The following is a 27,494-nucleotide window of genomic DNA, read 5'->3' as shown; positions in this document are numbered from 1 at the left end:
AATTCCATATTCTGTTTAAATTGAAGCTATAGGCAGTTTTATTCTTCCAGCATTTTTAGAAGAAAATTGGGAAGGTTTTCTTAATCTTGCACTGATTGCATTTCTAGTTCACGAAGGGCTTAATCCTCAATTATGCACCCTGATAGTGCAGATAGTAGGTAACATGGCCTGTGGAAACTCAGTAGCACCTCTAGGCTCTAGTGCTAGAAACCTTTAGTTTCATTGTATATAATGATTGATGTGGTTTTGTCACTGATTTCTATACTTTTGGCTTTTACTAGATGAATCTTGAAGTTATTTATGGAGATACAGATTCAATTATGATAAATACCAATAGCACCAATCTGGAAGAAGTTTTTAAGTTGGGAAACAAGGTAAGAGAATTTAATGATTGCTTATTGTACCTGGGTTTGTGAATTCTGTATTTAACACAGTAAGTTCATGTGTTATATACATGTGTATACTTTTGAAAATAGTAAGTTTGGTGTCACTAAATTTTTCGTTCTTTTAATTTTTCTTACACTCTAATTTGTTTTGAGGGTAAAATTCAAAGGCAGTTGGTTACCTTAAGAAATTGATAACATTTTCCTTAGAAAAAATTTAAATGTAGTCCTATTAGAACTTCTCACAGTGCCACTCACAAGGAAATGTCTATCCAATAATATTCACATATATTGCATACATACTTATCTGCACATACATCTGCAGTCACACACGTTTAATTTTATAAGAGTACTTAAAATATACTAGAAAATACAAAAGAACATTTGGAAGCAATCATTGGTAGCCTCTTAATGGTGATCCACACTTGGCAAGTATACCTTGAGCACTTGTTAGATTTTGTCCCAGTATTCTAAAAATGGGAATACCTCACAAATTGCCATTTTTTTTCCTTCTTGGAAAGTGTGCAGTTTGAACTTTACTCTTCACTTGTACATAGGCCAGGCCTTTTGTGCTCATTCAGCACATAGCTATTTGTGTATAATCAAGGTGGACATTTTGGACATTATTTAACAGTTTTATGTAATTTTTTGCTCACATACTTGTTTAACTATCTAGTTCTTAATCAACTCAGTAGTTTCAATACAAACACAAATGCGTTGTCTTTAGACTTCAAAAAGACCTTCCCATAATTCCCCATAGTTATTTATTTCTTGGCAACAAGAGATCTAGTCCTAGCTGTTATTTTGATGGAATGATAATATTTTTGTTATTGTCTTTTTGTTGATTTTTAAAAAAATCTTTCTATGTAGCTCAAGCTGGTCTTTAACTTTGTAACCACCCCAAATTGACTTCAGTATTGACATCATCCTGCCTTGGCTTCCCAAGTTGTTGAGATCTTTATTTTATTTTTATTGGTATATATTCAGTGTACATACTTCTAACTTTTATACAGACATTATCATACATGTTTATAATGTAGTTTGGACATATTCTTCATAGCTTCCTACCACCCAAATATGAGTTAATCCTCTTTGTTCTCTTAGACACTTGTTTCTACTTTTTGTCATACGATTTTTTATTTGTAAGAATCTTGAATCTTCAAATGAGAGAAGACATGCAATAATTGTTTTTTCTAAGACTGACTTAACTAGACAAATGATAATTTGTATTTGCATCCATTTTTACACATATATTATAATTTCATTCTTTAGGCCTAGAAAAAAATTCTGCCGTGTATGGGTATACTAAATGTTTTTATCTGTTCCTCTGTTGATAGACACCTGGGCTCATTTCATAACTAAGTTATTATTAATAGTGCTACAGTAAACATGTATGGGCCAGTAGCTCTGTGATATTCTGACTTAAAGTCTTCCCAGTAAATACTGGAAAGTGATATTAAGACTTGATTTTGTTCTGTTTTTCTATGTCTTTAAATTGTACCCTAAATAATTCCATGTTATGTAAGTTAAACAATAAATTTTAATTATACGTGCTTTCAAGTTTTGTTGAGGTTAACTCTTGGAAACTTAATCATCTTTTCCTTGTTCATTTTTTCCCTGTTCAGTGCCTGAGGATCTGACAATAATATTTGAAATTTTCACAGGTAAAAAGTGAAGTGAATAAATTGTACAAACTGCTTGAAATAGATATTGATGGTGTTTTCAAGTCTCTGCTATTGCTGAAGAAAAAGAAATATGCTGCTCTGGTTGTTGAACCAACCTCAGATGGGAATTATATTACCAAGCAGGAGCTGAAAGGATTAGATATAGTTAGAAGAGACTGGTGTGATCTTGCCAAGGACACTGGAAAGTGAGTTTGACTTTTAATTTTGTTTTAGTTGTTCTTCAGATTTTTGTTTAAAAAAAATCTAAGTGCTATGGAAAATGTATGTGTTTCTGCCAAGATTAAGGATACAACTTCATTCTTTGTTGCCATTGTTATTATTGCATATTATAAATAGAATTTTACAGCGAGATTAAAAGTTAGATAAAGCTAAATTTGCACAGTAAGAAATACTAGCTGTAAGATAATATCTCATAGTGAGAGTAGTTCTTTATACTTAGATCCTTAGAGAGTTGATTTTTGTTGATACTTTTTAATTCCCCCTTTTGAAACTGTTGTATCCTGAATCCCTAGGTCCTAATTATAAATGTAATTCTTATAATTTTCCTGTTATGTAGCTTAAAATGTGTGATTAAAAGCGGACCATGGAATGAGACTTTATTTCCATATATTACTTGTATATAAAGATTCTTACTAATCTCAGATTAATTCCAGAATTATATCTAAAATACTGTGTGTGCCTCCAAAGTAATACAAGACCCACTGTCCTTGAAACAAATATATTTTTTTTGTTTGTGGTCACATTAATGCATGACGAACCCATTTGAAAAATTAATGCTTAGACATGTTATATGCCATCTTTTACATATTCCTAATTTGTAATCTAGATCAATTCTGAAAACAGACGATTACCTTTATGGCTAGATTTAAAAGTACTTTTTTTTAAAAAAATTTATTTCCAAATCTCTCTTTTGCTTTCAACTTGAGAAATTGAGCAAGTGTTGCTTCTACAAAACTATTCTTGATTGGGCAAAGTTTATCATCTGAGTATAGGTCATGGTTTGCCTTTTATGAAGTGTGGTTTGAAATGCTTCATTGCCTCTAAATATACTGAAAGATGAAACTCCTTTGTATAGGCTGTCGATTAGAGTGTTCTCTTCAGCTTTGTGTTTTCTAAGAAAAGATGCATCATAATAGAAGTAAATTTCTCTGAGTTAGAAATGTATTAGTAATTAAAGCTATACAAATGTTTTCTTTTGGTCAGGATTCTTTTTCTGACAAATTATAAAACAGCTGTCAGACTCTTGCTCTGCATTTTCTTAGGAGTTGATGAAATACTGGCTTCTTTATTTTTCTCTTTTCTTGAAGGTTTGTAGAATAATATGAAAAATTTGAGAGATCACATGAACTTAGAGAACATTGAACAATTTTACAAGGAAGCTGAAGAAAGAAGAGTTTGATATCTTGGATTTTTTCTCCCATTTTCAGTTTATCATTTTATGTGTATGAGTGTTTTGTGAGCATGCATGTCTATGCACTGCGTTCGTGTCTGCTGCTCATGGTTGTCTAAGAGGCCATTGGAGTCCCAGGGACTAGAGTTGTAAGCTATCATGCGGGTGCTGAAAATTGAACCTGGGTACTCTGGAAGAACAAGTGCCCTGAACCATTGAGCCAATTTTCTCGCCCCATAGGTTTTTTTAAGTTTAGTTAAAGAGCTTTATATTTTTTCTGACCTAGCTAAATAGTCATCTTAGATGGAGATGGTATCTGGATTCCAGAGATACGTAATATCTTGTTGCTTTATGAATAAAGATAGCATTTATCTTCTAAAATTTTAACTTAGGGTTAGAATATCATTGCTTCTATATTTTATAATCATATAAACTCTGATGGCACACATTTTTTCCCTATTGTATATTGCATAAAGAAATACCTGTCTCATAAATAAATAAGTCAAATGGCAGACTTAGAATTCCTAGGTTAGTAATGTTGTAGTAAGTTAATATTTTCAAACAAAATAAGACAGTGGGGCCTGGGAAGGTATCTTTTAGTGGTTAAGAACACTTGTTGCTCTAACAGAAGACCTGAGTTTGATTTCGAGTACCAACTATCCTTAAGTCCAGTTTCAGGAAACCCTATACCTTCTAACTTCTGCCCATACCAGGCACACATTTGATATGCAGACACACATGTGGGCAAAACACTCATAAACATAAAGTCTAAATTGCCTTTTAGGCACTAAGCCTCATATTAGCTCTTACCATAGCTCTTGTCCACATGCCAGTCTGGTGACATGTTGGTCTTGTCTTTGTAATGACATATACGATATTAAAAATCATATTTTTTCTTTATACAGCTTTGTCATTGGCCAGATTCTTTCTGATCAAAGCCGGGACACCATTGTGGAAAACATTCAGAAGAGGTTAATCGAAATTGGAGAAAATGTGCTAAATGGCAGTGTCCCAGTGAGCCAGTTTGAAATTAACAAGGTAAATGTAGCATTTATTGCTGAGCCCAGCTGCTGTGGTGTGTTTTTCTCCTCCTTCAGATAGTTGAAGAACCACCTCATCCTTGCAATTTAAATAAACTCTAGCTGGTGGTGAAAGCTGCTTAACAACTGCCTCACAGATTGAGCATTAGCATAGCTCTTCCAGCCACAGGTACTGCCATGGCTGCCACAGATGCCCTCTCTTGCCTTTTTACTTCCTGATGTCTTAAAGAGTGATTTAGCTTATGTGTCAGGGGACAGAGCATGTTTCCCTTTGCATAGTCCTGTAGTTGTTTGACAACATAGATATGTTCATTCATATTCATTCTTATATTGTCACTTATTTTCCCTTTCCCCTCCACCTTCCCTTTTCTCCCTCTCTCCTACCCTCTCTCCCCTGCCCCCTTGCCTCTCTCCTGCTGCTCCCACCCCAAAATATGTATGTGTATGTTACTTCACTTAGGGTATCTGTAATCAAAAGGCTTTTGGGTACAGCTTTAGTTTGAGTTAGGGTAGTGATAACCATTCTGCGTATCTAAAGCACCCGTGCATCTTAAAACAAAACCATATCTTAACATTATTGGTAGGGATAATTTTTTTTACTTAATTTGAAAAACAAAATTTTGATTTCCAAAGTAGTATGTAATAAACAAGATGGTAGGTTGATAGGTTTTCTTCCTATTTAAAACAAGTATCTTTACATATTCAGAAGCTAATTTTCAAATACCACCTTACCCATTTTGTGATAGGTTTCTTTGTCAGAGCACATACCAAAAAAAAATAAATAATAAATAATAAAAAAAGAAAGAAAGAAAGAAAGAAAAACAATCTGAAGATATTAAGTACAAGCTTTTAGATAAAAACTCATTCATACTACTTCTGTGTTAATGTAATAATTGTCATTTTTCATATTACCATATATTTGAAAAAATTTATAGTGTTAGAATTCCTTTATTCATTATTTAGAAACCTGTGTTTGAAACAGAGCAGGGACCTATGTGTCTCAGGCTAGTTTTGAACTTTTATGTGTACTTAAGGCTGGCCTTGGACCCCTGATTCTCCCCCTCTGCTCTCAAGGTGCCAGGATTTCAGGTAAGTGCTATCATGCCTGCCTTCTGTTTATCTACATTACCTACAAAATCATAGTTTTGTATTACTGGAAAAATTATATATGCAAGGCCCTAGATTTGGGGGAAATAAACAAAGTTAGTCAATACATTAATTATCTATTTTGCTGGCATCTGCATTTAATTGTTTTATTGTTGATTATTAAATTTTTAAATTATAAATAACTGCATTGGACATCTTTGTTCACTTGCCATTTTGCTTTCAGCTGAATTACTTTCTTATTATACAATCCATGAAATAAAACATTTGTGTCAAAAGAGAAGCCTATCTGAATGGATCTAGGAAAATTGTTTTATGAAAATGTGGTGTCAGTTAATAGTAACTGTCTCTTTGTAGGGGTGATGATTTTTCAAATAAAGCTTTGTTACCATAGTGGATATGAACCTTTCACAGTGGGCTTAATTTGTTTTTATTTGATTTTTGGAGATGTTTTCTAGGCACATATTTAGGATCTACATTCATTCTTAGATTAAATTTTTGTTTCCATACCTTGACCATCATGTCTTTAATTTCAGAAAAGGAGACCTTTATATCATACCTGGGGCTGCATGTGCCTTAACACTACCTCTTCACTATAAATAATGCAGTGTGCATGTGTTTGCATCTATAGAGTGGTTTTAATTTCCAGAGTTTTACGTGAATTAATTATTCCTTTATTCTTCTTTTAGTTAGATTTACTTGTATTCTGTATACAGTCTCTCTGGCTACTTTTCTCCAAACGTGGCTGTCCACAATAGGAGAGTCCAGCGACAAGTTTAAAAAAAACAAGGCTCGTGTCCTCACACTCCTATCTCATATTACAGTGTGTAAGAAGAACATTAGTCAAGAATATAGTGCCATCATGGTGTCTACATTAATACTGTTTACTTTGTTTTTGTTCGTAATTAAGATAGGGTCTCACTATATACTTAAGGCTGGCCTGGAACTTTCTATGTAAACCAGGCTGGCTTCAAATTCCTAGAGATCTATTTGCCTCTGCCTCCTCAAAGGTACCACCATGTTCAGCAAAGGGGACTGGACTCTCCATTAGCCAGGAAACAAATTCTTTTTTTTTTTTTCTTTTTTTTTTTGGTTTTTCGAGACAGGGTTTCTCTGTGTAGCCTTGGCCATCCTGGACTCACTTTGTAGACCAGGCTGGCCTTGAACTCACAGCGATCCGCCTGCCTCTGCCTCCCGAGTGCTGGGATTAAAGGCGTGCGCCACCATGCCCGGCTCCAAATTCATTTTTTTAAACTTGTTTTATTATTAAAATTTCCAAACAGACAGAAGTAAAATAATAATATCACATCTCTAGTATCAGTTACTGAACTTCAATAGCTATCATCTTATGATGAGATTACTATTAGCAATAAGGGTTACTACTTCATGTGTAGGGGTGTTAATAAGAGCTGTGCATCTTACAGTTTTTATTTATTCATTTACTGTTTGTATCTGAGTGTATGTGTGTGCATCACTTGCATGCTCTAAGAGTTCAAGGGACGTCAGGTTACAGAACTGGAATTAGTGGTAGTTGTGAGCTCTTATGGGAGTGCTAGGAACTGAATTCGGGTCTTTTTCATGGTGTGCTTTTTCATGTGAGCAGAGCAGAAACTGACTTACTGGCTGTGTTCAACATTGAGTGTTTATTTTATCCGTGTATGATATTGTGGATTGTTGGTTGTTTCCCAGAATTATGCAGATATTAAAATGGATGCATTTCAAGTATACATCAAAAAGTGTGTTAAAATATTCCTACTTCATTAGAAATAAAGTAGTCCTTAAGTATTGGGAAGTTGTCAGGTTCACACAAGTGGAAACATGTTTCCTAAATTATGAATTGGGCTTGAAAGTTTAAAATTGATGTTGTCTGTCGTCAGATTGATTCTTTTTCTTCTTGAAGTAGCAGCTTTTATTTAGTTTAGGGTTTTTGTTTTTGAGAAACTGCCAATCCACATGTCAAAACCTAGTTTACCTATCATTCTTTCACATAAAAATTGCATTTTATGTAAATAGCTGTTAGTTTAGCTTGTAACTCAAGTAGTTGCACAAATAATTCTCCTACAGTAACCTTTATATAGATATGCTTTGTGTATTCATTGTATTTAACCAATAAAAAACAGACTTGTTTTCAAGGTTTTAAAGCTTTCAAAATCACTAACTTTGCTAGACATGGTGGTTCATGCTTGTAATACCATGATTCAGAAAGTTGAAGTGGGATTGCCTCAAGTTTATGCAGCCAGCCTGCACTGTACACTGAGTTCCAAGTCAACTTAGGCTACAGAGGGAGACTTTGCCTTCAAAGTTACTAGATTTTACTGCTTAGTCAAGAATATTGTCAAGTGAACGTACCTTGATGTGGTAGTAGAAAGAATACAGTAACTGTTAGTACAACTTGGTGCTACTCTTGGGATTCATATTTTTAAGGCATTAAGTTTTACACAGTTTTCCTTCTGTATCATCAGCACAAATAGCATTGTTAGAAAATAACTTTCTCCTGCCTGGCGCTGTTCCTGCTCTTTTTGTGTGCATTTTCTGTTGCAAATTCATTGATTAAGTTGACATTCAGAATAAATTCCGTACTGTGCATTGCATTGGTAGTTTAGTCAGCTAAGCCTTTGAGAAACAGATCATTAAGTCAGAGTAGCTTTTATTCTCCCATCCTAACTAATCAAATGAGAAAACTACAAATAAGGAGAAACTCCAAGGCTCCATAGAACACTGGATCTAGATTATTTTAGATCTGTATTATTCAGTCTCAATTATTTTAAATCTTCAACTATTTTGTGGTATAGCCCAGGAACTTATATTTCTTTTTGTTAGGCTTGTATGTGGTTATGCCAATTCTAATTGTTTGAGGAAGAAACCTTGAGGATGAATAATTAGAAGATTCTGGCAAAATGTGTTTGATGTATATATGTATAGAAAGTTTCATTTTCAAATTTTGTGGGGCTTTTGTCCCTTTTTTTTTTTTTTTTTTTTTAGGCATTGACAAAGGATCCCCAGGATTACCCTGATAAAAAAAGCCTACCCCATGTACATGTTGCATTATGGATAAATTCTCAAGGAGGCAGGAAGGTGAAAGCTGGAGATACAGTGTCCTATATCATCTGTCAGGTAAAACTATTCTATTTTGTAAGATTTGCGCCCCTTAAGAATCCTGGGCTGGGAAGATGGCTCAATGGATAAAGTGTTGGCAAGCATAAGGACCTGAGTTCAGATCCCTAGTGCTCACATAAAGGCCAAGTAGAGTGCTTTGTGTTTGTAACTGTAGTACTGGAGGGTGGGAGTATGCAGATCCTCAGAGCTTATTGGCATTCATGGAAGGATCCTGCTTTAAAAACATAAAGAGGAGTACTAGAGAAGTGCTTAGCAGTCAAGAGCATAGGCTGCTGCTCTGGAGGATCTGGGTTCAATTGCTAGCACCTACATGGCAGTTCATAATTGCTTGTAACTGCAGTCCCAGGAGATCTCACCCTCTTTTGGCCTCCTTAGGTACCAGATATACATGTGATACACACAGCATATGTACAGGCAAAGAATATGTACACATAAATACAAAGAAAATATAAGGTAGAGTGATTAAGTCAGTCTCCTGATGTCCACCTGTCCTCCACACACATGTGCACACACATGTGTATAGGAATCTTGAGTTTAATCCAGACTGCCATATTATCTTAGTAGTAGGCTTCTAAATAACTAGTCCCATAGAGAAGTTGGTTTAATTTAGGTAGCTTTCAAGTCTTAAAGTTTTATAATGTTTCACTAGAAGTTTCACAAAAAATTCAAAGTAGCTTTTGGAAGTCATTAAATTATTTTTATGAGACAATTTTGTAACAGTTACTATTGTTTCAACCCTAAATTAACCTGTGAAAATGTGTCATAGACTGGGATTGTAGCTTAGTGGTTGAACATTTGCTTAGTATGTGTGATGCCCTGGCTTTGATCCCCATCAATACAAAAAGAGAAAAGAAAGAAGTGTACGTATTTTGGGTGATATGTCCAGCAACAGTAGTAGGTTGTTGTTTATAAGTGGTTCTTTTTTGAGAATTTTCATTATGATGAGTCAGTAGAATAATATAATGAATGCTTTGGCCTCCTAGGTTATCAAACTAATAACTTGAAATAATATGCAAAGAACAGCTATATGGAAAAAGTTTAAAGGCCCAAAGATATACTTTATGAAATAAAATAGAAATGTTCCACCTAATTGTTTATCTCCATCCATCTCACTTCCCCTTCGCTACAGGCTCCTTCTTTCCCATGCTTTCTTTCCCCTATTTTGTAAAATACTTCTAAGGAAAACTGTAGGATCTCTCAACATATTGAAAACTGAGAACTACTTCAGTTTAAAAGTGGCATGTCAATAACTGAGTGAGGAGAGAAGTAGGGCAGAGCAGGGAATCAGGGTTTTTTTCTCTCAAAGCACTTGACTCCAGTTTGAAGAAGGGAGCATTAATCTTTTTTCCCTGTGTGCAAAAAGAAGTTAGTCATGAGCCTGTTTCAAGTTCGTTAAAATTACTATTGTATGGTCTACTTACCCTAAGACATAATTCATCTGAGTAAGATTTTTATATTAATAAGAATCATATTGCATTATTACAGTAAAAATTTTACATAAACCTTAAAGTTCATTTCTATACCATTGACCTTTGCTAAAATACAACTAGTATGCGTTAAAAGCATAGGGCGTCATGAAAATCAAAAGCTAGTCTGTTAATGGAATATCTGCCACATACTGTAGATGATGTACGTAACAATGCTAAGTACGTGGACAGGAATCAGCACTTGACTCTCTCTCCCTCCTAGGGTTACCCTTGATTAAGAACTGTTAGAGAAAGCCAATTCCTGCAGGAAAATATTTCCATAAATGTCTGGCTTGCTCAAATCCTTAATGTGCTTTGCATATTGCTTCTGACAAGTCTCATCTTAAAAAAACAATTTTCAAATTATGCAAATAAAGATTTTGGTAAATAGGCTAGTTTTTTTTTTCAATTATGTCTTCACATACATTGAAAAGCTCTTAGATTATTAATGACAAGAACAGATGGTAGCTTGCAACTTTAAAAAATAATACAGGTTCAATGAAATAGCATCTCATGATGAAATCAAGACAGTTATACTTCGTTTAAAACTGGATTGGAGGCATTTGGTGATGTATAAAATAGTATGATAGATGTATTTAAAAGTCAAACTTGTATTCCTTAATGCTAAAATGTGTGTTTTTATTCTTGTTTTGATTAAAATAGTAGTACAATAAACCCAGTTTGATGTGACTTTAGGATTTTCCCACCCAGGTGCTTCTCTTAACATACAATTCATATTTATTTTTATTAACTTATTTTTCCTTATCATATTCTAAGAAAGGGCATAGGATTTTAATTTGCCATTGCTCCCCTCAGTGGGACAGGCCTACCTTTCATCATGTTTGGTAGCCAAAGCTGTCTGTTTTGCTTTCTTTTTAAGTTTCATAGCATAATATTTAGAAAACACTTTTGAAAATATATGGTGACAAATTTTTAAGGAGATTGTATGTTGCCCTAAGCTAAATTGTCCTCTAAAAGTAGCTTGTCTATCAAACAGCTTCAGTTTTATTTAATATTTTACATGTAGATCATGGTATCCTACTGATAAGTTAAAATTGTATGTTACTTATTGTGTCTAGCCTGTATGCATGTATGTATGTATGCATGTATGTATGTATATGCAAAACATATGTGTTTGGTGTCTGTGGACCCCAGAAGAGGGCTACAGATCCCATGGAACTGTAGTTACAGATTGTTGTGAGCTGCCCTGTAGGTGCTAGGAACTAAATCTCAGTCCTCTGCAAGAGCAGCAAGTGCATGCTCTAATGCTGAGCTCTCTTATCAGCCTCTTACATACTAATTTTAAACTTGTAATTACTTAGTTTTCATTGGTCATAAATTTTGTAAGACATACCTTTGGCATAATTGCTTTAAGAAGATCCCCTGTCAACCATTTAGATTTTCCCCCCATTAATTTTCCACTAACATTGGCAGGTTTAGAGTACCTAGTTATCTCTAAAATTCATAAGTTGCTACATGGACACCTCAAGAAAGTTCAACTTTGCTTTCTTATCTGTTCTTAAAAGGTATATGTCACATGTCTGTGCATCACGTTATTGCCATCTAGGTCAGTTTAAGGACTGTATCTTTGAATAATATTTCTTAGGTGAGAGCCTTTATGTTTTCTCAGTACATGTTATAAAACCTGTTATCTAACCAGTTGTGAAATTTGCTGTATTTGAACTTAGATTTTAAAAATACAGTAGGAAATATGTTAGAGTTACTTAGCTACAAGCTATTTAGAGTTAGAATGCTTTAAGTAGAAAGAATATTCAGAAATTTGCAAGTGCTGTTTAAAAATACGTATAAATATTCCTTTGTGAGAACTTGTAGTGGCATACTGGAAAGTAACTCAAGCACTTGGTTTTGTTTTGCTGTTCTTCGGATAGAACTTAGGACCATGTGTATGCTAGCCAAGCATTTTACCTCTTTTCTTCAATTCACCAGTGCCTTAAAAATGTTCACTTCAACAAATTTGGCTTTAATTCACCATAGAAAATGATTGTATTTGCCGAGTGTAATGGTGCATGCCTGTAAACCCAGGTCTTGGGAGATGGAGAGCGGAAGATCAGTAATAGTTCAAGGTCATCCTTTGATACAGCACTGAGCTACAAGTCAGCCTAGGGTAGCATAAAGTCAGCCTCAATAGCAACAAAGCATCATGAACGAAAAGATTGAAGTCAACAAGAAAACTACAGTTCTATAGGGTGACCAGATTTCTGTTACTAAAAGGCTATCTGAGTATAGCACATATACAGCTGATGCTTCCTTTCAAACTCTTGGCTAGCTACTACTGCTTTATTTTCTCCTGATAATATACATTTCTTAAAGGGCATGATTAAGCTTGATTAATTCTGACAAATTTTTCTTTATTGAGTTGTGAAATATGGATAAACAAAATTTAATTTGAGTGTTGCTTTCTTTCCAGGAATTTTGTTATACTTTAGACCAGGTGGAACTTAGTTGAAAGGCAGATACATTCTGTTTCAATCTGGAACATAAGCTAAGAGAGAAGGCCCTGCCTTGGGTCTCTGGTAGACCGTGATGTGGAAGATTGCCTCTGCTTTGAGCTGGATGCTGAGGCTGAGAAGAGACTGATTATGGCAGGAGTGAAAGAATAGGATTCACATTATAATCAGTTCTGCAGAGCAGCTGAGCACTGTGAATAGTTATAATTTACTAGTCTGAATATTAAATTTTGTTGTTTCAGTCAAGAGGGAAGAGTGGAGTGAGTCATTGAATGTTGGTCCAGTAGAATGATCACTTTTTGATTCACAGATGACAGCAACTTCACTACAGAGCTGTATGTGGGCTAATTACGTAGAATCTCACAACTTTAATTTTATAGTGACAAGATATAGCCCTTGAAAAGAGTATCTAACCCACCTTTATTTCCTTGTGGATGGGCCAGCTTAACAGTGCAGAATAATTCCCTTTCCACTGGTCAGGTATTTGACTTTTGAGCACTGCTGTTTTCCAGCTAGATTAGTTACTTTCCTTGTCACTGTAATAAAATACCTGAAAGAAACAAAGGACAAAGGATTTACTTTGCCACACAGTTGGAAAGGATGCATACTTCTGTGGCTGAAATTGTGGCCAGAAGTTTTTGCATTAACAGAATAAAAGGAGTGTTGTTTATTATTTTTTTTTATCATACCTTTAAAAGCCTTTTTCGATAGACAAATTGTTATCAGTCTTTTCAATATGTTTTTATGATATGGCAGTAGAATTATATAATCCAGCTAGTGTCATCTTACTGGTTCATATCCTGACAGAAAAGAACATAAGACACTAGATTTACATTCTAAGGCAATGGATAAAATTGAGGCCAAGTTCTTGGTCTTCCTACTCTAAGATACATGTGAGACTTTTATCAGGACTTCTTGGTGTTTGGAACTAACCACATACTTGTTTAAGCAAGTGTATGTGTGATTGAGTTGCTCTCTTTTTCTGTCTTCTTCTTTTAGGATGGGTCAAACCTCACTGCAACGCAGAGGGCCTATGCGCCTGAGCAGTTGCAAAAACAGGACAATCTAGCCATCGACACACAATACTACTTGGCCCAGCAGATCCACCCTGTTGTGGCTCGGATCTGTGAGCCAATAGATGGAATTGATGCTGTGCTCATTGCATTATGGCTAGGTAAGTGTTCCAAGTACGTGAAAGCCCTCATAAGGTCGGAGTGATATGCATAGTCCTCCTACACCTGTTAGGTTCCCTGCTCGTAGGTGCAAGATTGTGCACGTTACTTGTTTATTGCTTTTTATAATTTTTAAAAATTGTTTCTTTCATATCTCCCATCAGAATGTGAGTTCCACATACTTGCTATCTAAGTCTGTGCCTGCTCTACAGGCAATACTAAGTGAGCACTAAGGGAAGAAAGAATTTACATACTAGCTTGGTCCCGGGGCTTACATCACTAAAGGTCTAATTAGTAGCCTTCCATTAATAAGGAGGTTAATGATATTTTACATTTTTATTCATCTTTATTTATTTAAAGATATTATGTTAGAAAGTGAGTAAATGCAAGTTTGTTATTTAGTTTTTACTTTTCTTTCTTTTTAGTTTTTACTTTAAATTCTTCTAAAATTAGACCCACTGTTATTATCTAGAAATTGGCTGCTTCCTAATTTGTCATCATCCCAGGAGGTGGCAGCTAACCTTGAGACCTTAATGTCTGTTGATTTTTTTTTTTTTTACAGTTTTACTCCTTAAGTATGTTATTATTATTGCCATCTTTGCTTTAAAATGTGTTTCTTAAACATCCCTCATTTTACTTTTAGGCGACCAGAACATAGTTACATTGCTTTTATGGTCCTTACTCTTTTCTATCATAAGCAAAGCTGAATGTTTTAAAAGTACTGCTTAAGAAAGTCCTTAGATGGTACCTCATTCTCCATAAATCAAGTCCACTAATGCTGCTGTCATCTCATAGGCTTTAGCTCTGACAATTTCATACTAGCTTCCTAACTCCAACCTGCATGAATTTTAGTCCTATTCTGTGTATTCCGTGTTCTTTAAATAGTTTGTCACTCATTTTCTCTCTACCTGTTGCAAAAGTCTTCCCTTATATTAACTAAAATGTCCAGCTAGAGTGTCACAGGACATTGGCATCACTGGGACCTGATTTTTATATTAACAAACCTCTGAACCTTGGTCTGCACATTGATTTTTTTTTCTGGGTGGTAGAATATAATTGCTGAGAGAGAGATAATATATCTGTGTGATGCTCAGCACAGGGCTTGGGGTAGGGGGAGTGCTCAGCAAATGGTGGTATAGCCACCTGCCACCCTAGTTTCAGGCTCCCATGTAAATATGTCCATCTTCTTTCAGTCCACAAGATTTATGTGTAGGTAATATTCAGTATGTCTTTGTGGAATGTCATTGGATTTTCTACAGCTCATTATCAAATCACATATATTCCATCCTGCCCCTGTTGAGTGTGCTTCTGAGATCAGCTCCACCACCCCCATCCCTACTATCCCATCAGTGTCTGATCTGGAAGTGGAAACTCATTTTTGACATTTGCCTAAGCAAAACATAATTAGGAAGATAAAATTCTGCTACCAAAATAATCATATAATATATTCTCCAAGTTGAGTTGTATTTGATGATGTTTATAAATCCTCAGCTGGGAGGAGGAGACTATAAATGCATGATTTTTGGCATCTTTTTTTTTTCTGTTATACGTTGAGTGCTTACTCTGTTTGCTGTGATAAGTACTTTCCATATCTTATTCAGTCGTTGTGACAGCCTCATTTAGGCATATTGCATTAGCTCCACTTTACAGAAGAGGAAGCTTATGAGAGGTAGCTAAGGTAGTTTTATCATATTACTGGTAAGTACGGGGCTGTAGTTAGATTTCAGCTCAGCTCTATGTGACTCTAAAGGTTTTACTTCCAACCACTGTGCTAACCTGCTTCTTAGCAGTAAATAGCTAGGAAAGAGGCTGTGAAAGATGTTCTCTACCAGGAGTGAGGAGGTATAGATATGCAAGCCGGAGGAGCTTCACCTGTTTGCCCTTTCAACTTTGTTTCTCTTCCTCCATATTCCCACTGAAACCTCATAGCAAATCTAGTTTTTGTTTGTTTGTTTGTTTGACAGGGTTTCTCTGTGTAGCCTTGCCTGTTCTAGACTCCCTTTGTAGACCAGGCTGGTCTCAAACTCACAGAGATCCGTCTGTGTCTGCCTCCTGAGTGCTGAGGTTAAAGGTCCATGTCAGCACTGCCTGACCAAAAATCTAATTTTTTATTAGTCTTCTCAGTGTTTCCTTTTGTTATACAATAAATAGCATGATAGAGGCAAATTGTCCTGTCACTCTTTGGTTTTGAGTCCCCCAGTGGCCCAAAACTAAGAGGGAAGGCACGTGGAAAAGCTCCATCTTAAGAATGCATACCATTTAACAGAAGGAAGGTGCAAAGGTTTAAGTTCCATCAAAAGAGCTGGGCAATAAAGGGTCATGAAGCTTCCTGTGTTTATAGGTCTGAGACCCACTTGTATGTCAAGACTGGTTATACTGGGAGGTAATTAGATTTATTGTATTGATTCTAGAGATCATAATGAAGATTACAAGGAACTGATTTGTCCTCTGGATGGTGAGATTCAAAATCAAGGCCTTGGTTATGCTAAGTGCACACTTTACCAAAGACCTCAAGCCTCTATAGTGGGCAGATTGTTTTTTAAACTTTTTTTTGACAGTTTTACTCACTATTATTTATTTAAATATATATTATCATAACTGTGGCTGCTTTATGAATCCACTTGAAGTAAATTATTTGAAAAGCTCTATTGACAGATAATTGAATACCAGTTTTAGAGGTTTCATGTGATATTACTCTCATCAACTGATCTCAGTCTATAGAGGACATCTTTCAATCTTGGACATGTCCCACCATAATCAGAAGGCTCTCTGGGTACAACAGAGATGGTGTAGACACGGTTCTTCGGTAGGTCCTTGTTCATGCCATATAGCTGATTGAAGTCACTGGAAGGCCTATATTATGAGCCATGGAGAAACTGCTGCCATTCTCTCATTCCAAGCTACTTTTCCTCTATTGGCCTCTTGATAATAGTTTTTATAGCAACAATATGTGAAGTTGTTGTCAGTTGTGTAGCCACCCTCCTCTCCTGTGCCTCCTCTTCTCCCATCCTGTCCATTACTAGCCCTACTAGTAACATATCTTTGAGCCCTTTATTATTCCCTCTTTCTTCATGTGGGGTTCTGCATTAATAAATACCAACTTTGAAGGTCTGCAGGAAACATTGAATACACTATCAGTAGGCATTTGCTTCTGCCCTCTTAAGGAACTGTGTATTTATTGGCACCCTTTATTTCTCCTTTCCACATGAAAAATTAAGGTGGCTGTTCACTTGGGGCTTTGAGCCCGCCATTACTGGTTCTCTTGTAGTTTGTGGTTTTAGAGAGGGATAGGGAGGAGATACGGAAGTAAGGGGAGTATGAAGGGTTATGGGGTTTTTAAGAGGTGCAAGCTGTAGGCATAAAATTACAGTAATTTATTTTCAAAATTCTAAATCTGTTTTCTTTATGTAAAAAAACTGCAGTTAGTGAACCGCTACTGTTAAATAAGTTGAAGTGTACAAATGTATACATAAAATACAAGCCCTCCAACTGCCTAATCGCAGACATAAAATAATTCTCTTGCTTTTAATGTAGTTTTTATCTTTGATTAATGAAATGTATAATCGTGTCGAAACTTTAGTGAAGTTTTCTACTTTGTCCTTTTAGTTACTACAAAGAAATCAGGAATAATGGTATAATTTCATTTAGGAAAATTATTAAGTTCATGATTTTTTATTTTTCAACCTCTTTTGTTGAGAGCAAGGATATTTTTCAACCACCTTTTTCTTTTTCTAATGTCTTTATGCTACTTTCCTTGAGATGAAAGGCAAGCATCAAGTGTTGGTTTTATCCTGTGGCTTCACTTTGGAAATTTTCTATTTTTCTTCCATCAAGATGCCTCCTGAAGTCTGTCTGATGGCATGTTGCATGGCCAGGTGTTCTATATGCGAAGGCCATTTTAGTGAAAAAGAAGAAAGAGGATAGTCTATTAAATAAGTGAGTGGATACGTCTGTTGAATTGAAAGAGAATAATTTGTTCTCTTTAATAACTAATGGTTCTCATTATCCCACTATAAAATGTGTATCATTTTTCTGAAACCCATGCAAGATTATTGCTATTGGACTGAAATAAAGTAAAATTTTACTCTCTTTTTCTGTCTTTGAATAGAAAAAAATATAGTATTACTCCTCTTATACAATAGCCCTATGGGAAACATGGTCACTAAAACTTGGAACTCTTAGCTTTTGTTCTCCAGACTGTAGGTTTTTCTTTCTCCTTCTAGCTCTAATAAAAGCTTTTTATATTGTGTGGATGAAATACTCACAGTATGCTCAGAGATCCAAATAGTCTCTGGTTCCTTAAAAAACCAGACTAGGGATAAGGGTAATCTAAAATTCATTCTAGAGTTTCATCTTTCAGTAAATTTTTATTTCATGCATAATAGTACTCAGAATTACATTAACCTTTTTCTTCAATGAGTACTGAGTTTTACAGCATCTATAAAGTACATTAGTCAATGCTAGAATTTAAGGATTGTTTACCTGGGCAGTTTTCTTATTGGTTTTAAGAAATTACTGATATTTGAACCCTGTGAATTGAGAATTTAATTTCTGAAAATATTGCTTAAAACAAGACAGAATGCACTTAATCCCTTGTGTTCCTCAATTAAATTTAAGAGCAAACCTCTCCTTTGTAAAATGTCACTACCTGGACATGGTGGTGTATACCTGTAAATCCTAGCACTGGGGAGGCAGAAGCAGAGGGATTTCTGGGTATTCTGGGCCAGCCTGGGTTCCATAGCAAGACTTAATCTCAATAAAATAAAATAAAATGGTGCATGGCACTTGTTACAGAAGTTAGTTTTTGTGACTTGATAAGGCCCAATACTTTTCTAAAAATAAACGAAATGGTGTGTAAGCAATATTTGGGAGTGCTTCAGGTACTCATGAGGAAATATATCTACAAAAATATGGTGGGGTGGATAAAATGAAATACATGTGCTGGAGTAAGATAGTGATGCCATTAGTAGATGCCTCAAGTATTAGTTTGTATAGGATACAAAGATGAGATACAGTTATGGGTTCTTTTAGTTGAGTTCAGGCCAAGGGATTATTAGTTAATTTTACTGTTTACTGTCTAGTAGACATCACAACCTGCTTCCAAACGATATATAATAAAATGTTATGAATGCGATAGCGAGCAGAGAACATGCCTACCTTGGATCTTCATGGAAGAGTTTATGAGCATTGAGATATTTGGGGCATTATCAGGATGGACTGTGTGCCATCTCCACAGGAGTAATCCATCTCAGCTACTACCTCCTACTCTCTGAGAACTTAGAGGGAATTGATGAGAGGTACCTTCTGAATGTACCAGTTGTACAGCTTGCACATTGTGCTCTAAGGTGTTTCCTTTCACTAACTCCTAACCCTGATAGCCAGTACTGATGCTATTCTTTTAAAATGTAAGCAGTGAAGCTTCTACGAACTTTGAGCCATACCAGAAGATGTTTAGAAAATTCCTGGAGTAGGAACTAATAATTCCAGCTTTGTTAACACGTCTGGCGGAAAATGAAGAGTTATTAAATTGTTTATGTTTGGCCTATTTTAAAAAAATATTTAAATTAAGTGTACCTCAACTGGCGATAAAAATTATTGCTTGTTTTGGGTGTGGTGGCACACTTCTGTAATCCTTCCACTCTGGAAACTAAGGCAGGAGAATCATAAGTTTAAAGGCACCTCTGTTATACATACTGAGACCCTGTCTTACTTTTCCGTTACTGTGATAAGACTCATGACCTAGACAACTTATGAGTTTAGTTGGGCTTGTGGTTTAAAAGGGTTAGTTATATTCTGTGATGGCAGAACAGAGGCTTGGTGGCAGGCAGCTGGAGCAGCAGCTGAGAGCTCACATCTTGATCCACAAGCAGAAGGCAAAGAACATACTGAGAATGGTGTGAATCTTTTGAAGCCTCAAGGCCATACTTGAATAGTTCCAACAAGTGTTAAAACATATGAGCCTCTGGGGACGTCATTCTTATTCAAACCACCATGGACCCTATCTCAAGAAAACAGAGTAAACCATAAACACAAAACAAAAAGTAGTTTTGTGTGCACAGCTCTGTCATAGATTTGATCTCAGCACTATTAAAAAGTTGTTAGTAGAAAAATGGGTAAGACATAGTAAATGAGAAAACTGAATGCATCATACTAAGGTATACAAACTGTATTAAAGATATATGCAAAAGCGAGACAGCAACGGTTAAACTGGTAAGTTGTACTTCCTCTTTGGTATCAAATATTGAAACTCATTTTATTGCTAAAATACACAATTTGAACAAAACCAGAAAGAAAAAGCACTTAAACAATTATTAACTTATTAAAATCCAAGTTGCTAGAATAGAAGCCTTGAACCCTGCTTGCATCCCTTTACCCCATCTATTAGTGTATTTGGAAGAGCAGAGGGTTGTGGGTTTGTGTGGGGGGGGGCGGTAATCATTGGTCTGTTTAATTTTTCACGTTTTATTTTCTAAATTTTATTTAGCCTAAAGTATTCTATATATTCTCATATTTAAAGGAATAAAGGTGCTTCTAAAGGTTTTTCTGGACTAGCATCCTGAACCTGAAATGCTTCACAATCAGAAGCATTTTGGAACTAACTAGCATGATGACACCTATGTTAAATGATTAGTTGTAGTTCCTTAACTACTCTTTTCCTTCTGTTTTACAAAAACAAAACAAAAAACTGACTTATGAGGTGGAAAATTTCATAACTCCTCTCATGTGACAGGTCATAGTCAAAATGCAAACACAATGAACATACTGCATAAAATTATGTATAGGATATGTATGTAAGGATTATATGAAATATTAAAGAATTTTCTGTTTAGACTGTCGCCCTACCCCCAAGAAATCTTGTTATGTATATGCAAATATGATAAAATTTTAGATCTGTACTCCAAACCACTTTTGGTCCCAAATGTTTCAGATAAAGCATACACAGCCTGTACACATTTCATTAATTTAAAATTCACACTCAGGTGTAGCATCAAATCCTTAAAAACATTTTGAGTTGAAGTCATGATTGTTGTCCATTAGGAATTTGTTGCAATTGAGAATTTGGGAGCTAGCTCTTCCAAAAACACTATAAATCTTGGGCTGCTTAACCCAAAGATATATCTGTTATTTCTTTTAAGATAAAAAAAAAATTTTCAATTTACTTTTATGTATGTCTGGCCTGCGATACTACTACTGAATTCTAAAGAATTCAGAGCTTTTGTATAAACCCAAATGAGTATGAAGAAAACATACTGAATGCTTCGCGCCATCTCACCAGCCCCTTTATGTTATATCTTTTAAAATATTTAGAAATTCTGCATTTTGGTTATACAGAAGCTATTTCTAGTGTGAAAGCTAGTTTTCTGCAGTTTGCTCCGTAAGTTTATTTTTAAATTAGACTTATGTTTTAAAATTATGAAAAATTTAATATGTATGTTAATAGAATTATGTAAGAAAACGTCAAGTAGTCCCCACTCACCTTCACTGCCCATCAGCTCTGGCTATTCTTACTCTTCTTATTTCCTCCAATTATCATGATGTGAATCCTACCATTTCATCTATGTTTTATTTTGCATTTACAGATGACATCTGTTTTCTCTTTCAGTTCTCTCTCTCTCTCTCTCTCTCTCTCTCTCTCTCTCCATCTCTCTCTCTCTCTCTCTCCACGCACTCTCTCTCTCTCTCTCTCTCTCTCTCACACACACACACACACACACACACACACACACACACACACACACCACAATTCCTTTACTTCATTGCATCCTGATTATACTGTGAATGCACTTTGTTTTTTAAAGCTCAATATTTGAATTGGAAACCAGTCTAGGTCCATGTAATAGTTAAGGTTTTTTTTTTCTCATTGTTTTATCCTCACACTTTATGAAATAAACAAGATTTTGTATTGTAGAATGTTTGCTCACTGCATTGATGTGGTATCAACATGCTCCTCTATCCCATATATTTTCTGTAAAATTTTAGTTGGATTATAGACTAGACCATGCCAGATGTGGTGGCGCACACCTTTAATCCCAGCACTCAGGAGGCAGAGGCAGGAGGATCTCTGTGAGTTCGAGGCCAGCGTGGTGTACAAAGTGAGTCCAGGGCATCCAGGGCTTTTACATAGAGAAACCCTGTCTTGAAAAACAAAAACAAAGAAACAAAGAAACAAAAAACAAAATGACAATAACAACAATAAAAAGACTTGACCATATTTATCTTTACTTTGATTTGTTTTATGTTTTTCTGCTACTACTTCCCAGTGATGCTTTGTACATCTTTCTGGAAATACTTTATATCTACTCATGGCTTTGAGGCAAACTATAGGTATATCATAAGAAATATTTAGTATTCACCTTTCTTGTATCCTAAGTGTAAATTTTTTTACAGTTTTACATGCATGCAGAAAAACTAACTGAACAGTTTGTTGAATTTTCACATCAACACACAGATGTGTGGTCTGCACTTAGTTCTTGAAACAATATAATACTTTACCCTTGGGAGCACACTTCTAGTTCCTACACCCATCTTCCACCACCATAAAATTAGTGTCATGGCTTCTAACATAGAATAATTTTTCTTGTTTTTGGGATATGGCGTGAACCATGCTTTTATTCTTTGTGTCTGACTACTTCCACTCTATTATATTTTTTGAGACTGACTTGTGTAACTGTACTTATGTTAATTTTTACATAGTGTTGCATGGTATGACTACAGCTACAGCACACTGTATTAATACCTCCTGTGTGCATGCCCGTGGCTTGTTCTCACCTTTGGCTATTAGGAATAGCCCTATTTGGGGAATTCTTGTACATGTCTTAATAGTCATTTACTTCTGTTGGTTATGTACTTAGTAGTAGTGCTAGGCTGTCTTATAGATGCCAGTTCAGCTTTAGTGGATGCTTCAAATTTTCTAAAGTGGATCTACCAGCCCTGCAAACTGTATATGAGTGTTTTGTGTTCTTGTTACTACTTAGTGGCCTTTTTTTTTCTTTCATCATTTTATGTAGTGGCATACCTACCATTGTGGTTTTACTTTGCATTTCTTTGATGATTGGTGAAGTTAAATGCCTTTTCCCAAATTTTTTGGTCAGCTAAACATCTCCTCTATTGAATTGTATTTATCTCACTGCTCTGCAGGCATTTCTTACATATTCTAAATATAACCCTCTTACATTTAGACTATCTCCTAGTCCACATGGTTTTTATAAGATTTTACATATTTTATCATGAAATGTTTTAAAGTCTTGAGACTGCTGTACAATCATTTTAGAACAGTTCTGTCATTCTTTCTACTCCATACTCCATTCTTTCTACCCTTTACCGCTTGACACTTGTACAGCAGCAACACTCATCTGACTCCTGTCCCCACAAATGAACTTTTCCTGGTCTCTAATGGTATATAAATGGTGTTCTACAGTATGTACTTGTTATAGTCAATTTTATTGGCTTCATGTAATATTTTTGGTTTGTATCATGTTGTTTGTATTGGTATCCATTTTTTTCATTGCTGAGTAGTATTGCTGGTGGGTCATTATGCTGTTACTATCCATTAACCTAGTTCTCATTTGGAACTATTATAAATGAAACTGGGCATTTTGTGTGTACAGTTGTTTATGGAAATAGCATTGGCTTTTTAAGGTTTCACTATATTTTCTTTAATACTAAATTTGTATTTCATATATTGTTTTCTAGGAAGTCTATATATTTGTAAACCTTGATTCATGCAAAAGAAAAATGTTTTACCTTTTTGTTGTTGTTGTTGTTGTTTTGTTTTTTGGAGATAAAGAGTTTCTCTGTGTACCCCTGACTGTCCTAGACTTCGCTTTGTCGATCAGGCTGACCTCGAACTCACAGAGATCTGCTTGCCTCTCAAGTACTGAGATTATAGGAGTACATCAGGTGATTTTATTCTTAAAATGATTTGGCTTCTCTAGTATCTCAACTGACTCTTATTACAAACAAATGCTTGTGGATACCAGATACTTTCTTTTCTTACTTGGAATTTCATTTGTATAGGCTTTCCCCTTCCCCATTCACGTTAACATATGGAATTAACTGGCTTTACTGTAGTTATTTGCAGTTGTATTAATAGAGACCTTAATTTTTTAGAAGAGAGAAATATTTGATGAAATACATCTTGGTTCTTCTCAGATAAACATGTGACTTGATTATAAATAGTTTAAATATTTGAGAAGGGACATGAACATTCCAAGAATAGGAGTAGTCTCCAATGGTTTTAAAAGGACAATGGTAGAAAAAATAATAATGTCAAATGTAACATTGTATGGCAATATTAAGTAAAAACTGGATTGCTAAACTTACCCACCCCAGTGCCTGTGATGCTACTTTCTATAAATATGCCTTTGAAACGGAGAGCTTTGATGTTGTTGCCAAAATAATGTAAGATCCTAGAAATTTTCTAATTAGAAATGACAGTATTTTAGTTTCATTCTCCTACCTCTTCTGTCCCTCCCATCTCAGCACAAGTGACTTGATCACTACAAGTTGCAGGATTGAATTAAGGCATACATCACGTCCTCTCTAGTTATTGTGGGGAAACCACAGCTGTTCTTCTGCCAGATAACTAGTTTTCCAAAGCCCACTCAAGTGACCCGTTTCTTTATTCTCTCCCTGACCAAATGATTCAAGTCACCTATCCAAAAGCAGCCCAGTAGACATGGACGTTTCCTTTCTCAAACAGGGCTTAAAGTTTGGTTCTCTAAACCAACTGTTCAGAAAAAGCTGTTGGTAGAAGAGGTAAGGAATTTGGAATTCAGTTTTACATCTCTTGCTGAGCTTTCATATGGTTACACACTGTGAGCAGTTTAATATTAATTACAGAACGTATATGCAGGCAGGGCAAGTGTGATGGTAAAGATTGTGCTTTAACGCCATTTCTGACAGCTTTTAATTTGGGGTTGTCACACAAAGGGAGTTTTATGCTGCCGGTCTATTTTGCAATCTTAAAAATCAAAATCTCTACCTCTAGGTGGCAGCACCAGATACTTCTTTCTTGTTTGAGGAAAGAAGTTCCAGTATAAGCAGGAAAACTTTCAAGTTGACTAAAACTTTGAAATATTCTATGAGAATTTGGTTAAATTATTTCATGTGCTGAGTAAATTTGGGACTTGCTGTAGCCTGGGTTTTCAAGTTGTCTAAAAGGATTTGTGATCCTTTTTCTTTTCTTTTTGAAAGCATGGCATAGTGTATCAGCTTAAAGACAAGTAAGCCCTCTTCAGTTTGCCTGTTACATGTACAATTTCCCTTCCAAGAAAACCACTTGTTTAATGATGTTTTTGTGTTGATGTAGCATGTACAAAGACTGTTGTATTCTTAATATTTTAATTTAATTGCAGTGTATTTTCCTTTTGTGTTTTTAAAAATTATCAAGAACCATAGCTAAATGAATGTAAGATTGGAGCTTCTTTCCCTGAAACAGTTCAGCTTGAGAATAAGTCTCAAATAACTAAGTAGCTCAGATGGCCTCGTTACTGCCATAGGACGGTAACAGTCACTTGTGGAAGTCAACATTTAGAGTAGATACTGTATAAGGCCTGATATTTTGTCAGACGTTTGCTTGGTGTTCCTCTGTAAGTAGCAAGATAGGTCTTTGTCCACTTTTGGTTAACTCGGCAGGCAGGCAAGCAGGCTACCAGTGCTCCTCCATGTACTCAGGTGTGCCAAGTGAACCAAGGCTGGTAGAGCAGGTGACAGGACTGCCAGCCCCTGGTCAGTTGTGTATATGTACAATCCAGCATAGTTGTGTTCCTTTGTTTTGGACTTTGTTTAGAAAACTTCTGCTCCTACTCCTCCTTTAAAGTTAAAATTAGCATTGGAAATTGATTAATAATTATACAGTCAGAAAAGTTAGAAGTACTTTCTCATAACTGCAGAATCCACACATTCTGTGAATATCCTCTTGTATTCACAACTAGAGATTAATGAATTAGTGGCATAACCTCACACTTGAATGTGGTTTTTCACATTCAGTTCCTCTGTCCTCTTTAACTTTAAATATGAGGGTATATATTCCCCATAGTTTGCCTATTTTTTTCTAGGAGGCATATAACTTGTAAGCTAAAGAAGATAGTCTTGGCATGGGCTGGATACCATGTATCACAGTAATTTATATCACTTATTGTCTGGATTATTCGGAAAAAATATTTAAAGAATTTCCTATATGCTGTCATATTTGGAAATACTTTACTTTCCATGAAGCATAGCTATTAACTTCGTGAGTAGCATAAACATGTTTCATGTGAATATAGTCTGAAATAAGTGGTGTCCATTTCTGTTGTATTCAAGTATGATTTTATTAGGTATTTAATATTTGGTGAGCACCACTGAACTAGGCTTATCCTTGTATTACCTCATTTGAAGTTCAAAACTGTATGGCTGTTGACACTTCCATTTTTGTAGGTGAGACTCCACATCACAGTCACTTGTTCTTTGTTTGCCACCTTGCTAGTCGAAAATTGTTTGCCTCAAGAAGTTTATAGTTACTATGTGTCACTTGATTGACCAAAGAAAATATAGGACTTAAGTTTTAAATATAAATTCAAGTAGTGAAATTTGCCTGATAGGGTTTGAACAGGGGAAAATTAAATGGGTAAAACTGTTTTGTTTCTTTAAATAGCGTGTGGAAATGAGATAGTTTAAATTATGCCTTGATTTATTTGTTGTGTTGTTTCAAATGAAATATAGAAATTGTGCTTGGCTTCAAGGCTGTTGCATGTGTGTGGACCTATGGAATATGTAGATCCATCGTTTTGTACATGCTTTAAGTTTATGGATTTCAGACACACACACACAAAATGATGTTGTACTTTGTCTCAGCTGCTGCTACTGAATTATAACCACTGAATTAGATTGCAGCATAACATGCTGTTAACTATTGAGCCAAGCTGAAATCGACCACTGCATTGAAATCAAGGTTTGCAGTTGTGTCTGCATTTGAAGAAGTTGTAATGGCAGCGAACCTATTTTCTTTAGTGGGATTTCTGTTCTAGTTTCAGTTTTAATGGTTGCACTTTAAGAGTATTTCTTAATAACAGGGTATAATTATTTGAGTTTTTAGTGTAACTGGGGGGAAAATCCTACGAAGTGCTTTAGAGCCTGTATGTCCATTGTGGTATTAGAACTACTTGTTTGATTCATATTCTATTATACACAGAGAAATCATTTCTTCACACAATCTTGAGTTCCAGTGGTTTTTACCTGTGTGTCTATGAACTTGGAAGCCATTCTTTTGTGAGAATTTACTTTGGAGATATTTTGTTTTGGGTAAATACTCTTAAATTTGTTTTTCTTCTGCTTGATAGGGCTTGACTCCACTCAATTTAGAGTTCATCAGTATCACAACGATGAAGAGAATGACGCCCTCCTTGGTGGTCCAGCACAACTGACTGATGAAGAGAAATACAAAGACTGTGAAAAATTCAAATGCTTTTGTCCTACGTGTGGAGTTGAAAATATTTACGATAATGTCTTTGAAGGCTCGGTTAGTTGTTGCTTTCTGTTTCCGTCTTTGATTTAATTTGGAAACTAGTACAGAGTACCCTTCCTTAGCTTTAGGTTATATAAAGGTAATAGATGTTTCATTTGTGTCTTTAAAGAATTTTAGCTACATGAGTTCTCCTTTCAGAACTTCATTTCTGCTAAGAAATGC

The 27,494-nt window shown here is 35.4% G+C and overlaps 1 protein-coding gene across 1 annotated transcript in view; it reads left to right on the top strand.

The window, feature by feature from the left end:
- Pola1 (DNA polymerase alpha 1, catalytic subunit) overlaps window positions 1-27,494 on the top strand; it is a 310,463-nt gene that overhangs the window by 125,221 nt on the left and 157,748 nt on the right. Inside the window, exons 28-33 of the mRNA XM_051142383.1 lie at window positions 282-374; window positions 2,048-2,253; window positions 4,364-4,496; window positions 8,585-8,716; window positions 13,653-13,827; window positions 27,148-27,326. Of these exons, the coding sequence (XP_050998340.1) occupies window positions 282-374; window positions 2,048-2,253; window positions 4,364-4,496; window positions 8,585-8,716; window positions 13,653-13,827; window positions 27,148-27,326 (918 nt within the window). The remainder of the gene's footprint in view (window positions 1-281; window positions 375-2,047; window positions 2,254-4,363; window positions 4,497-8,584; window positions 8,717-13,652; window positions 13,828-27,147; window positions 27,327-27,494) is intronic.

The sequence above is a fragment of the Acomys russatus genome, chromosome X, assembly GCF_903995435.1.
Source record: "Acomys russatus chromosome X, mAcoRus1.1, whole genome shotgun sequence".
NCBI classification, from domain to species: Eukaryota; Metazoa; Chordata; class Mammalia; order Rodentia; family Muridae; genus Acomys; species Acomys russatus.
Note: the sequence above shows the minus strand (reverse complement) of the source record. Positions and strands in the feature narration are given on the sequence as shown.